A 14,857-nucleotide genomic window follows, 5' to 3' on the forward strand; every position below is an offset into this window, starting at 1 on the left:
TCTCTTGCTTTATCAAACATCGGAGTGAAGATCAATAATTGTGGGTACCAAAATCGCTCTGGGATCTCTTGTTTCTTAATCATCATACATAGTTGCCACAAAAATGTGTGGATAGGAAATAAAACATGAAAATAAGGAATGTGCTTCAAGGGCATATTGCTGTATATATAACAGGTGATTTTTGTTACTTTTAACAGAAAACCAAAACTACACAAAGTACAAGTAACTGTCACATTACTATGTGGTATTGGAACATATGATAGGACTAGAAGGAGATAGCATGTAAGTGCTGAAATACTTCAACGCTATTATAATATATATATGAACTGGGTAAATTATACAAAGCTGAGAATCTGTATGGCATATTCTCTGTATCAAACCATATCACAGACTTAAAAATACATATCACATGTTCATCAAATATAATACGAAAACATTTCCATGCAACGGAAAAGGAGAAAGCAGAATTATACAAAAGCACTCGATTTTTTATGAAATACATTATGGCACATCCACCTTTGTCATTCTACAATTACGTCGGGGTGTTCACATGAAGCTCTATAAATCTTTATATTCAGCATGTAACAAACATTTAATAACAATGTAGAAATTATATAAACTTGCACTAGAGTCACAACCAAATTAGCACTGAGTCAGTATAGCTTAATACAATACTCCGTATATCATCATCAATAAACAGTAGTGTACAACACATAATTGTCAGAGGAAAACCAATCAACATTGACAAACTTATGAAAATATTGGAAAGAATTTTACAAAAATAGGAAACTTTAATAGATTTTAATTTTAAACTACTTCTAAGTTTGTATGAAGAATGAAGAATGAATACATTCTCCCCACCCTCGACCAGAGTGAAAACCTCTCGAACTGGCACTGCAAAAAAGTAAAAGTCAAAAAAAAAATGTAAAAGTGAAAGTGAAAAAATGGTATCAAATTAGGTGCTAGTACCTGTTAGGCTTACAAACAGATAAAGGGAGGTAACTGCATATAATGAAGCAATAGACACACTATAATATGGCATTTGCAAGGTTTGACAAGAAAGGCAAAATTCGTCATCTGTTAGTTCCTCACACATTTGATAAGTCTGACATTGTATCAATTTTTCTAAGGGAAGAATTTGGAACAATATTTGATGTTTTACATTATAATCATTTCACCACTGAATTTGAGGAAACTGATATAAGTCTAGCACATTGTTTTGTAATATTCCTGTATCCTGATTAGAATTTTGAAGTCTTCACATCAACATTTCTACCCTATTGAATCCATTTCAAACATATACATATCACTACATGTCATCTGGTAAAAATTACTGTTAAGACTCTTGAACGATCCTTGGATACAAAAGACAGACAAAAGGACGAAGAGATGGACACTGTGCTTCATAAAGTGCCTTTACAGATCTTGATCTTTATAAGCATAAAGTTAGAGAATATGCAATGTAAGATACTAATGAGGAAAGACAATTTTGAAATTATACCCTAGAAGCCTTCTGTAGAACTACCAGCAGCAGCACTATCATAGATTTCGGTATAACATGTAAATTTCATTTCAGACATTCATTAAAACTGAAAATAGAACACAATATTTTTAAGGAAAAGCATATTGAATGATTTGATATAAAATAACACCAATTACATGAAATTAATGGTGATATAGAAAATCATGATATTAACCAGACTGTTACATTAAGTGATACATCCAATCAATTAATGTCAATATTGGAATCACATAACTGGTCTGTTACATCAATGTTATAACTATAATATAACATGTATATATACCATCACAACATTATCAGATAAACCCATCATGATCATCCATAACTCATTACATCCTCGATACACCTGGGTTTACAATCACTTTCACTCTCTATCCCTGGACCATGTCATGGCAAAATTGAAGGTGCCATGTGCAACATCTTGTGGACAAGACAAAAAAGACTGCTTTGATCCTTTGCCGTACATCAAATAAATCTCGAGGTTGTATAACGGTATATTGTAATGGATCTGAAGTTGTAATCTTCAAAACGAATGTATAAGCCTATGATTGGTCCCTTTTTTTCCCTCCTGGACCCAATCAAATTACTTTACTCATGGCATGGAATATCAGGATGAACTCCATAGTGAAAATCTTACTGATAGTGTTTCAGTAAAAATTCCCTAGCCTTACAGGGAATTTTATTTGTTTAAGTTATTGTAAATACTGTGTACATGGGAAAATAGAACCTAACACTGATGTATATTGTAATAATGAATTCACCTTCTGATTCTTGAATACTTTCATATACGCCTACTTAAAAATTTGAGAAAATGGATTATTTAACAGAGAAGACTTATCAATGTGCTCTTTTCCCATTACATCAGCACTGGTTCAATATCTTCCACTTTTGTACCACCAAATTATAAGTTTTAAGTCCCTGATGAAAAAGACATAATAATAATTTCTTTCTGATTGACAATAAATAACAAAGTCTTAATACACTTGGTTAAGGTAGTGATGTGTGACAAACAATATTTAAGAACTTTTTAAAGTTTTAAGTGAAAACACTACACATGACTACAGATGTGTTGGTCATGAGTCTATATCTTTGTATCAACTGCCAGATGGACACTGAATTTTGAGAATCTCTATTGGAATGGTATCTTCATAGTGGAAAATCCTCTTCTTTGGGGAATCAACTATTTCATAGGTGAGTCCTTCATTTGCTGGAGAAAAAAAGTAAAACAAAACATTTATGAATATCAAGTCAAGTTTGCATATTGTTTGAAATTATATTATTTAGATATAGATGACATCTATTATCACAAACTTCTTATATTTTCAAACTGGAATATAAGATGGAAATTACTTTTCTGTGAATTAATGAAATTGAAATCATGAGAGACACAGATATATCACACCACTAAGATACAAGAGTATCAGTGAAACTGACGAATGCTTCCCGAAAAATGACTGTATTGGACACAAAGGGCAATAATACTGTAATTAAGGGACTGCAGACTCTGAATTAAGTAATAAGAACATTCCATAGTTTATACACCATTTTTATGATCCTAATATTAATGCAAGCAAGGCTATGCTCATGACAAAATTTGAACAAAGGGCATTAACTCTCTAATGAGGGGGGTCTTGGGCTCTGAACTTGCAACACTGCGTATTGCTTTCGTATGACTGATGTATACATCACATTTTAATATCCTATTTTCAGTGCAGACAAAGTAATGCTCTGTGACAAAATTTCAACAAAGTTGTGATAAACTCTGCATTTGAACAAGATTTACTGACAGCAAATGCTTATTTAAAATCTTACAATAACCCCCAACCTTTCTTTTTGAGCAAAAATGCTTTTATGGGCACCCTGGGCTTATCAATGTGTGGAAATTACTCTTTACTAATAAAAGCCATAAAAATTATCCTTGTTTCCTAGGGATATATACAATGTACATGATGGACTAAGGAATTTCACCGAATAAATCTAAACATTAAGTTCTTTTTGAACAACACATTATTCTTATAAATTCTACCAAAAACCCTTACCTAATACAATAAGAAAGTGGTCCCGTGTGTCCTCATTTCTGATGGTAGATGCTATGAAAGCTGTTGCTCTTTGACCGTTCTCGATTTCCAAAGACAGCAGTTTCCTCAAGACAGACACTAGAGCAGGCATGATGGATTTATCATACACAACATCTGTAGAAAGACACAATCATTTACATAAGTAATCAAACAGTTAATAAATCAGGATGAAACATTCTCTTTAAAAAATTGAATTATTTTCTTTTTCTCACATTATGTTTTCTTATTAGATATATAAGATTAATTAAAGTATACTTTAACTATGTTTTTTTAAAATTTTGCATTTGATTTAATTACAATACACGATATGCCTTTAATCGTACCGATATTGACACTAACAGAACAGTAGAATATCTTACAATGGCAAATCATGGCTATTCCAGTAAAACATCTACACCACCGATCGATTCCAGGTTCTCATTAGGGGGACCAACCGTTGAATGTAATAGATAATTCACTTAAAAAAGAAAGGCAGTAATCCTGGGGTCAAGTAGATGTTTTACTGGAACGTAGCTCTCAACTACATCACAAGTAATTCTTATTGTCTGGTCTCGAGCTGTATTCATTTCAAGTGTGACACCAATATTAACTTCTTAATAATTAACTATGTTCCCTTAATGACTATTTATAAGACATTCAGTTTACATGTAAATTCATCATTTGCTGCAAATGTATTTATTGTGCTTTTCAGCTCGGTCAAATTATCTGGCAGTAAACCAAAGGTAATGGGTACGATCACAAACAGAAGTAATTACCTGCAGCAAGAATGATGTCAGGAGCTACATCCCAAAGTATCCGATCATCTGAGGTTTCCCAATCATATTTCAAAAGTCGAATTCTCTCATCCGGATTGAAAAAGTACATTCCAGGGAGACAATCATCCATAACCCAATTCTGAGACTCAATATGAAAATCATTCTGATCGGAAAATATGTCCTCACTGTTTTCATCATCATATGAGGATGAGGCAGTTGAAGTGTAGCTAATCTCCATAATATCTGAACACATGCTTACAGAACACAGATTTGAAGGTTCCGCATTTATGCTCAATTGACGGCGGATTGACTTCATCATACGTCCGTCTTTTTTGTCCGTGCACTCTTTGGATGTGGATGGGAATATGTCGCTTGGTGTGAATGTTGGCTGTGACAGATGTGTTTGTTTGGCAAAGTTAGTCTCAATGTTCTTCATGAGAAGGTAGAGCACCTGGTGGTGACAGTCACTAAATGTGTACGACTTCATCTGGCACTTACGACACACAGTTATCCCAGTAAGTCCAAGTCCACTGCCTAACTCCATTACACGTCTACAATGAAACAAAACAAAGCTCATCAAACACTTCACACAAAACAATAAAAGATACACAAACAACAATGCTTTGAAAACTGTGGAATTAACCAGGGGTTATTGACATTGGTTATGTTAATAAAATTTTGATATCATTCACAGTACTCTATATACCAGTAATTTAAGTTTATTAGACTAAAAGATATTTGCTTTCTCCAAGTATTACTATTAGTACTTGCATTTATTACAATGAAGATCTACCCTCTTGCATAATTTCCATTCTCGCACAGTCATTTTTTCCCCCATTTTCATTTCATGTGCCTTACAACTGAGACAAATCTAAAAGATTCCTTTCATTCAAAGTGACTTTTTCTCTTTTCTGAAACACACATAAGCTAACGGGGAGTCTACATACTTACTTGTTTTCCAAGAACTTGGTATTTTCAGAACACCATTCTGCTAAATGTAAGGCTGCCTGTTTAAAAATCAATAAACATGTAATTGATTATCTTTTTATAATGTTACTGATCACAAAATTCATTGAACAAAGTCTTGTTATGACATATTCTCATACTGATAAGTATTTCTTTCACATAATTTTTATAAAACCAATGACTACAGAAAAAATTTCCCTTTTTCACCATTTATTTTACAGGACATGTGCCCTGATCATTTTTGTGTATATCAGTTTTTACCTGCCAAGTACTAAGTCCTGTGGTCCCTTGGGAAATTAGATGAACAGACTCCTGGAGGCTGACAGTATTTCCACATGGCTGTAAAAATGTCACAAAATGAACAAATATTATGTTGTGAATGTTTTATTTGTTTGCTTGAAACAAAAAAAAAATGCCTCTGACATAGAAGCCAAGAAAGCGAATATCGCATTTTTGTTGATTTTTCAAAGGATTATGTTTAACGATTTTATTCCACCTTCAAACCAGAAAAAGATCCCCATAAAAAATATTTTGCTCTGTTATGACATCAGCTGTTTGGTGTCTCAGATAACAGGAAAATGCACCATAATAAAATCTTGATGGACTTGCAGCTATTACTACTGGCATCAAAGGCTTTGTCAAGGATCATCAGAAAATAAGAAATTCTGTCATTATATTGTAAACTAACAACTTTTTAAGGTTTACATTCCTTCAAAAATTATCTTTTACTTTGACACTGTATGTAAATTTATGAGATGGCAACATTGGTTAAGTTTATGGTAGACAACAGATTTGTTTTAAATAACATTTATGCTATTGAATCTGAAGTACAAATAAAAAAAATCCAAATTTAAAGATAACATTCAAACAGAAATTTGACAATGCCAACAGCGCTATTGGTAAAGATATACCTGCATCATGTCTCCCTGAAGGTACCTTTTACCTTAACACATCCACAAAGAAGTAAAACTACCATAGTCTACATACCATATTTATCTTGACATAAGTCCTGGGATTCATTGAAAAATAAAACCTTGAATTTGGAGTTAGGGAGACAAAGGACTGTCATTTCCTGAAGTTGGAGTATAAGTAAAAATTCTTCTAAGTTTACAGAAAAAAATATTGGCAGTGTTATTATCAGACATGGACGCATTGTCCAATACCTAATGTTATTGACACTTCTTACATACCAGTGTGTAGGTTTTGTAACACAGTGTATCATCTTCCTCCTCCTTTTGTTGTAAAAGATCAGAGTAAGTTTCATAGATTTCGTCACAGATATCTGCATCAATGTCCTCAAGCTGAATAGATCACAGACAAAATAAAACATTATCTAGTAAAGATCGCATTCAAGGAAACTGTATACAAACATTAATTAAGTTTTAAGATAGAAATATACAAGCAAAGGTAGCCATCCATTTTTACCTACATCTTTATTCCTTTTCTCTTCCCCATCAATTACTGGCTTTCTTAATGAATACTTATTGAAAACATTTGAGCCAATCTTTGTTCCACATGTCAACATTTAACAATTTCATCTTTTCCTAATTCAAACTGCGGTCCTATTAAATAACAGCAAAACATTTTTTGTCATTTTCTTTGTATGTTTGAACTTAGAAACTATTAAGCATTACTTATAATATGGGTAAATATATAATGAATACATAAGATTTGAAATAGTTTCTTTTTTTCCTTGAATGGCTCTTCCTCATTATATGTCTTCCTATTGAGCCTGTGGAACAAAGGTTCCCTGAACAGTCTCCTGGTTAATTCAGCTATTAAGCAATTTAACAAAGAATTTCAAATATGACAAACAATCTCTGAAATCATTTCCTTATTTGATCCCATCCATGTGGTCAAATATAAAATTGCTTCAAATCAAACAAGGACAATATCCTTATACTGAAGAAGGAATTTTTGAGGAAATGTAATTGGGCCCCAAGTCTCCCACCCCAGAGGGATGTGTTGCACCTTTTATACAGAACTGATTTCCCACCGACTAAGAATACTTGAGACCATATTTTGACAAAATCCAATCATTCCTACAAGAGGAGTAAGACTTTGAAGAATTTACTCTATTTTCCCTATTGGGCCCCGTCCCTCCCGCCCCAAGGGGCTGCAGCCTAACAATTGTACAAGACTGACTCCTCTTCATCCATGAATGCTTCAGACAAAATTTTGCTCCTACAAGAGGAACCAATATTATTAAAATTTGGCTCCCCCTTCTCTCGAGGATGCTTCTGACTAAATTTGGTCATCAGTGAAGTTGTTGATGACAAGTAACGATATTGAGTAACAAGGTAACGGATGTCTGATGACAGACAAACGATGGACACCACACCATGGCATAAGCTGATCAGCCTTTTGGACCAGGTGACCAAAAAATACCCCTCACCCCTCCTTTGGACAGTGTCACCAATCTATCATCCAATCATATCTGGTGATGGCCTTCAAAATCTAGGGTGACAGAGTATTTTAAAGAGCCATCAGGTAAAAAGACTTTCTAATCAATTCTTTTGTCTAATTATCACTTCTGTATGTAATTAGATGATGTTCCATGTTAGGTTTAAACATTATTTTTACTATATTAGGTCTAAAAATGGAATTTAAGTTTTTGAATACACAGGGAAAGAAATATCAGTTGATTCTAGCATTTCTCATGATTTGAGAAGATGATGTTATGGCAAATATCACGTTGAGCTGATGAAATCAGGTAACTTGGCAACAATGTTTTTTTCCAACTGTACCATTACTGTAAAATAAATATGTATTTACCTTATGCAAGATGCTTTTAACAAATGCACGTTGATAGCTGAGAGATGGTGGATACTGTTTACAAATGGCATGTTGAACAGTGGCTTTCAGCACTGCCCTCTGCATATCTGGTGAGATATCTTTATCATCTATTGATTGTTTAGTCTGCAATAAAAAAAAAATTAAAAATGGTTTAATTCAGTTATTCATAAATGTTTAGGACATCTCCATCTCCTTGAATGTTTTGTTTTACATCGGATGCACCTCTTTGCTATTTGTTGTTAAACAGGGGAGTTCACTCAATTCTATATATGACATTATCTGGAATGGATCAAGTCTCTTAATCCTCAGATCTACATATCCATGACTTCTATATATCTGTAAATGGACCGGGTTAGTGTGGCTTGTGCATATAGTGTTAGTCGCCCTGAAGACTGGTCGCGCTTCTATGGCTTATTTGGCAGTGCCATGGATTATCACGCAATAGATCGATGTTCGATTCCTGTCATCACCCTCGACAAGAAAGTTCCTGATTTGTTGCATATTTATCCAATGTCATATCAAATAAAAGTGATGTAAACAGTATATCAGTTGCAATGATTCTAAAAAATAGTCAACTCCATAGATGTCAATCGCAATTTTTCTTTTCAGTTGCCATGACGAATGCAGTCGTATGCTTTTCCATATTGTATGTCTACAACAGGTACGAACTTAAAATTTTAAATTGTATATATATATATATCTCAAACATTGGAGGGTAGGGAAAAACTTTTCTGCATATTCGAACAATTTAATAATATTATTGATAAAAAATACTTAACAAAAACAAGAAATATGGTGTTCATGCATTGTGAATCCCATGGACTATTATTCCTGTGGAGAAAACCTAGGACAATGAGAGTTCTCGTGCCGTGATATGTAAATAAATTGTGTGTGTGTTTCGCTTTGAAATAGAATATTTTCTATTAGTAGACAATTCATTACCTTCCATTTCATTCGTCTAATTGGTACCATTTCGAAAAATTGGGTTTTGATATCTCTTAGAATATTTTCTTCCAAAGACAGAGCTGTGTTCATGGAGGCAGCCATGTTTCTTGTTTCTTTTGTAAGCTTGATTTTCATTGGCTACCATAGGCTACAGTAACTTAAGGTCCAATCACAGCTGACTTAATATATTTCATGTCAAAGAGACGCTTTCGAAGAAGAATTTACAGAGAAAATGTAAGTTCAATCCAACTGAATCAGCTGTAATCATTACTTTGCAATACCATCAATAACTTTTAAATAATAATATAGTTTTATGAGAACGTGATTGATGCCGTATTTGTTTTGCATTGTTCTGAAAATCAGATAAACATCATTTTTACATCCGCTTATGTCCCTTGTAAAATCAATGTTTACATTTTACAAGACGCCGACGTACCACGTTACAATATCAAAATGGTGCTTTTATCCACACGGAGAACGTAGAAATGGATTGTTTGGTATATATGAATGCTATTAATAAAAGTTTGAAAAAGAGAATAATTGAATAGGGGCTGCTGGATTTGCAATGCAACATAACGTACGCACTTCGTTGGCAGTGACATGACAGTTACTTCCCCTTTGTCTATTAGTAAATGATCAACTACTTGTATAGTTTTGAATCAAATTAAGCTCCTAACTTGGTTTCTGATGTTGGCGCCATGCAGATTTTCAATGCTGTAGAGGACACCTGGTCAAAGTTCACTCACCAACTTTTGATATACACTTCCCCTCTGCAAAATGACTTGCAGACTTTTTCCTTCACAAAATATTTAAATGGAATAAGCTTACCACTTGGTCTTGTATAATCTTTCTGTATGTAAACCCTGGTGATAAATGTTAGCTTCAATATTGAATATGCTGCTTGGCTAGAAACTTTCTATTTAGATTGATCAGTAGAGCTTAGATTATTAAGCCACCAGTCCTGGGTTCAAATCCTCGCTGATTATAATATCTATATGTAACCTTGGTAATAAATACTGGCCATAATATACCGCTTGGCTAAAGAGACCTTCTCTTTAGAATGATTGATCAAGGTTGCTGGTTTAAATCCTAGGGAAGGTATTAGAATAAGTTTTGACACTGCTAGATGAGTGTTTTAAGATATTAACTTCACTTACTCTTGCTTGGCATGTACTTATCTTATGTTCAAAATGCCTTCTTTTGAGCACGATGTCCTCAATATACTTAGTGAAGTATATGTACTGTTCATAATTGGAATTGAAAAGTCTAAGGTGGTGTTTTTGCTTGATGACTATATGTTTATGATTGTGACCAAAATTGTGGCGATTTCTTGACCTGTAATGTTATTGGCCAGATTGCACATAGTGCAAATCCGAGTTATAGTATGGTGAATGTTGGGCTGGCAGGTAGGGAAAAGGGGTACCAGTTTTGTAGAATCAACCCCCCTAAGAGTTTTTTGACGTAGAAGCTTGAAACTTTTTAATATGTTTATATATATGTCGAAGATGTGCACCTCCTATTATGGATTCATTCTGGACATTTTTCTGGATTTTCCAGGCTTTGGAACTTAGTCATTTTCCGCACTTTGGCAGGGAAGGTCCCTAGATGTCCATTGTCTATTTTTTTTTAACATCGAATCAAAAATGGCTACAACTTCTTTCTTCAAATTCCCTTCTTCTGTGCCAGTTTATAAAATACAACCAAACTTTTTCTCTCGGCTAATTGTGGCTTTACCCCATTTTTTGTATGTTTTGAAGTATTAACTTAAACTTTCAAGCTATTCTTAACTTTCAAGCTATTACCGGGATTAATTTAAAAATCTGTAAATTTTCAAGGGTAAGAAGTCAAAGTAAAAGCCGGGAGCGAAAGAAAAGCGGACAGGAGAGGGGACGCGAGAAGCACAGAAAGAATTCTTCCTCAAGTAGTGACAGTGACTCAGACAGCAGCAGGTATGTATAACAAATGAAGGATCAGTTTATAATTTAAGTGTGATAATCATCCAAATATTGATTTGCTGGATTCAAAAGGATGAATCACACACCACCGATCATCACTTTGTGATTTTAAGTTGATTGCTTGATCATCTGAGTAACCACATCCCCAAATATCCATATGTAATGGTTGTTGGCCCTCTGACTAAACATGTCATGATAATTTCAGTAAAAAATAGATTTTAAAAGGGAAAGGAACTGACCTAATATGCAGTTTTCTTGGGCAGTTCCTTTAGCATTTATCGATATTGACCAACATGCTGAAGAAACTAATATTTGAATGATTATAATGAAAATAATCATTGGAAGCAAATCAAGAAAAAAATATTTTGATGTGCCAATGCAAGTGTAGTGGTGTGACTGTTCAATGAGTTGTTCAATCCTGAACAGTTATTCAAATAATAATTTAACCAAACAATCGTTAAGAACACATTTACAACCTTAGCATTGTGCCCATATTGTTGAAAGGTTAATTTCGTTTGTGATTGTCATTCTCAATGATAATATTGAATTCGAAACAAGAGTTAAGTGTGACCCTTTGACTTGGTATTTTGACAGTTCATCAGGCTCTAGGAGATCCCATTCATCATCTAGTGACAGCAGCTCCAGTAGTAGTGGCAGTTCGCGCAGCAGCTCTTCACGGTCCGGAAGTTCTAGTTCCAGTCGGTCATCCTCCAGCGACAGTAGTCCACGGAGGACCAGGGTCAAACGGAAAGCATCAGAGTAAGTCACAAAATCTTATGGCCAAGTATCATCACTAGTTAGGCTGAACATAAGGTCTAAAGGTTTCAGCCTATTGTCACTGTCATGGAAGTAGATGTTACTATCTATCTTCGCTTTCTGATTGGTTCAAATTCTATTCAGGGTTTTTTTACAACACTATTGTATCATGAATACCTTACCATCATATCTCCACAACTAGCAAGCAAAAACTACCTGTATGAAAGGATGTAGAGTTCCTGGTAAATAATTTAGTGTCCAAGCTATGTTTTTTTAGGAAAATATTGAAGCCTCAAGTTATTTAGTGTTGTTCTAGTAAAATATCTACCGAACCCACAGATGGTAATATCATAAAAAAATCTCTGCATGGTTGGGTGATATATTTAGTTTTATCATCATGACCTTCATTAAGTACTGATATATCAGTCATGTAATTAAGACAGATTGATCGGTTATGGTGATGGTTTTACCTAATTGTAGTTTTGTCTCTTGAGTTAGTGGTGTTTTATTTTTCCCATAATTTAGATCTCCTAAAAGGAAGAAGAGGAGTCCTTCTCCAGTCAAACCCACCAAAGTACATGTTGGTCGACTGACACGCAATGTCTCAAAAGACCACATCATGGAGATATTCAGTGTGTATGGACAGGTGAAACATATAGAAATGCCTATTGACAGAGTCCATGCAAGTTTCTCCAAGGGATTTGCTTATGTGGAGTATGATAACACTACAGAGGCAGAAAAGGCAATAAAGTATATGAATGGAGGTATGAATCATCAGGGATTTTACTGGGTATATACTGTAAACATACATATGTTAGAAATAGTCTTATTTTTACTTTAGTAATACTTTAGGATTTGAAAGTTGACATAGTCAAAATGCATTCTAAAGTCTTTAAAAGCAGTTTAATTGCAAATTCTGTTCTTAGTGTATATTTCATTGTAATGTTTATTTTACAATTTGAAGTAACACTGTTGTCAAAGAATTTATAGGAATTGTTGGTATAATCTTGGTGGAGCAGCAGGAGATATGTAAGTGAGTCAGTGAATATGTTGTCTTTGTGTTTGTAGGTCAGATAGACGGTCAGGAGATATCAGCTGCTGCAGTGTTGGCACCACGACCTGTGAGGCCTAGAAGATCACCCCCACGCAGACCACCTCCAAGATGGAACAGACAATCACCTCCTCGCTACCGGGATAGGAGAAGGTAGGTCACATTACAAAGTTCATCACTGCATGATTTTCAAGTTAAAGGTCAGATCACAGTAATTTTGTACCAGTTATTTAGCATTGGATTAAAATTTGCTTTCCTTATGTGGCAAACTTGTTATTTGTGAAAATTTTATGAGACATTCTGAATCCCCCCTGTCAAGTGTATGCTCTATCCTACTGCAAAACACTATAGAGTCATCAGATATTTCCCTCATTGACAAGTTAGGCAAAGATTAAGGGATCATAGAAATTAATCACTTAACATACTAAACACGTTCCAATCTAGCAAACCCTGTGTACTGTTCTATATAATATATTATTAAACTGTAGGTCGCCACCACAGCGCCGGAGGTCTCCTCCACGTCGAAGATCACGGTCACCAGTTCGCAGACGTCGTTACAGTAGATCAAGTTCAAGCTCATCACGATGATAACTATTTTGTGTATACACTTTGAATCTATGACTGAGAGACTAAGCAATGGAGAAATGATTGAAAATGTGATGGATGAGAAATCATCATTGAAGTAGCAAGCATTCAATCACATAGATTGAAACCTGTTTCAGTGTGTGAATAATTGAAAATGTGATGTGTATGGTTTCGGTATAAAGCATGACATGCATACACTGAAAGTTTCAAAGAGATGATGGTAGAGTAGTGAATATGTGATAAGTAGGTTGAGTAGTGAATATGTGATAAGTATGGATCACTGTTTATCATTTGGTGTTAAGACTTAATCACAAATACCGGTACACTTGGGTGAATAAGAAGATGTCGGGAAGTTGCCATTTTTATAGCTGTTGTTCTGACACTTGAGATCTGACAGGGTTTCAAAATCAGGAATTAATGAATTAAGGAATGAAATGGACTTGAACACCAATAGTTTTGTATTTTCTACAGCATGTCTCTTAAGACTCTTTACTGAAACTGCAATTTTACATGCAAGTACTAAGGGTGACTTGGAGCAAAATCTCTCAACAAATAAAAGGAGTTATTGCCCTTTGTTCCGTTTCTTGATGGCATGTCTTCTATATTGTTATCAAAACGAACAAATACAATGTATTTTATGTGAGATAGCAGTCTCTTGTACAGATGGTAGGTCTTGCACTAATACTAAAGAGATATATATTTATGGATGACGAAATACTTGTCTCATTGAATTATTCCAGGCATTCCATTTAGATGTCATTCAAATCATCAGCAAAATTCAGAAAACTTGCTCGTTGTCAACAAAATTATTAGAAATGATATCAACTGATTTCAACTTACATGCGCCATTCTTTTATCTTTTGTCATTTTTATCCTGTTTGTCTGGATTTGTGTGGATTTTGTTTTTATGTGAGGGAGGAGGCAATGTTATTGCATTGGTATGATCAGTCAATTTGGTGTGAAAGTACTTCTATTCATTATAATGTAATTGAATTAAATAAATGAATCACAAATTGTGTATTTTTTTGTTTTCTTTGGTAATATTAGGTGAATATGAATTCACAGTACATTGTGAAGTGTGTTAATAGGCAAAGGCCAATGGCTGCCATTCTTGAGTTAATTCTTACAGGGAAAGCTGCCTCCAATTGATTTTTGCAACCTAAAGTGTCTTTCACATACCTGTTCTGAAGCAAATGCAAATAAGATTTGGTGTTTATTCATGCATCCAGGCTTAATACCTTTTCGTTACAGCATACAATGAGCCATATATCACATTCCTTGGCATCTTCGCAGTTAGGATACTTCATGTAACAGCTCTTTCATTTTTGACTGTCAAAAGATTTAGATTATGTGTTGGTGTCCTTGTGACTGATAATATAGTGACCATCTTAGCTGACATATCTTTCTACCTTTTCTCTCTGCTATTTTCACTCTGACACTTTACACAA

At 34.3% G+C, this 14,857-nt stretch overlaps 2 protein-coding genes across 2 annotated transcripts; one reads left to right on the plus strand and one right to left on the minus strand.

Moving 5' to 3' along the window:
* Positions 1–1,676: 1,676 nt before the first annotated feature.
* Positions 1,677–9,164, minus strand: LOC132554548 (protein-lysine N-methyltransferase EEF2KMT-like). Its single transcript, XM_060218874.1, has 8 exons — positions 9,060–9,164; positions 8,097–8,240; positions 6,512–6,622; positions 5,583–5,660; positions 5,307–5,362; positions 4,356–4,906; positions 3,562–3,714; positions 1,677–2,729 (listed from the first exon to the last, which is right to left on the minus strand). The coding sequence occupies exons 1-8, from the start codon at positions 9,162–9,164 to the stop codon at positions 2,617–2,619; spliced, it is 1,311 nt and encodes a 436-aa protein (XP_060074857.1). The 3' UTR covers positions 1,677–2,616.
* Positions 9,165–9,253: 89 nt separating this feature from the next.
* On the plus strand, positions 9,254–14,425 carry LOC132554515 (RNA-binding protein with serine-rich domain 1-B-like). Its single transcript, XM_060218831.1, has 6 exons — positions 9,254–9,296; positions 10,898–11,011; positions 11,612–11,776; positions 12,299–12,537; positions 12,842–12,977; positions 13,313–14,425. Coding segments are annotated over exons 1-6 (756 nt in total). The 5' UTR covers positions 9,254–9,294; the 3' UTR covers positions 13,413–14,425.
* Positions 14,426–14,857: the final 432 nt, after the last annotated feature.

Source organism: Ylistrum balloti, unplaced genomic scaffold (assembly GCF_031769215.1).
Source record: "Ylistrum balloti isolate Yb309-2 unplaced genomic scaffold, AGI_CSIRO_Ybal_v1 Utg370416, whole genome shotgun sequence".
NCBI classification, from domain to species: Eukaryota; Metazoa; Mollusca; class Bivalvia; order Pectinida; family Pectinidae; genus Ylistrum; species Ylistrum balloti.

Bases quoted from the DNA above. Each gene is read 5' to 3' on its own strand.
- LOC132554548 (XM_060218874.1), bottom strand. From the start codon at position 9,164: ATGGCTGCCTCCATGAACACAGCTCTGTCTTTGGAAGAAAATATTCTA. The intron at 6,623-8,096 runs GTAAATACATAT...TGATCTATTCAG, and splicing joins TTAAAAGCATCTTGCATAAG to CTTGAGGACATTGATGCAGA. The intron at 2,730-3,561 runs GTAAGGGTTTTT...TTTTTTCTCCAG, and splicing joins CCACTTTCTTATTGTATTAG to CAAATGAAGGACTCACCTAT.
- LOC132554515 (XM_060218831.1), top strand. The intron at 11,777-12,298 runs GTAAGTCACAAA...CCCATAATTTAG, and splicing joins GTCAAACGGAAAGCATCAGA to ATCTCCTAAAAGGAAGAAGA. The intron at 12,538-12,841 runs GTATGAATCATC...TTGTGTTTGTAG, and splicing joins AATAAAGTATATGAATGGAG to GTCAGATAGACGGTCAGGAG.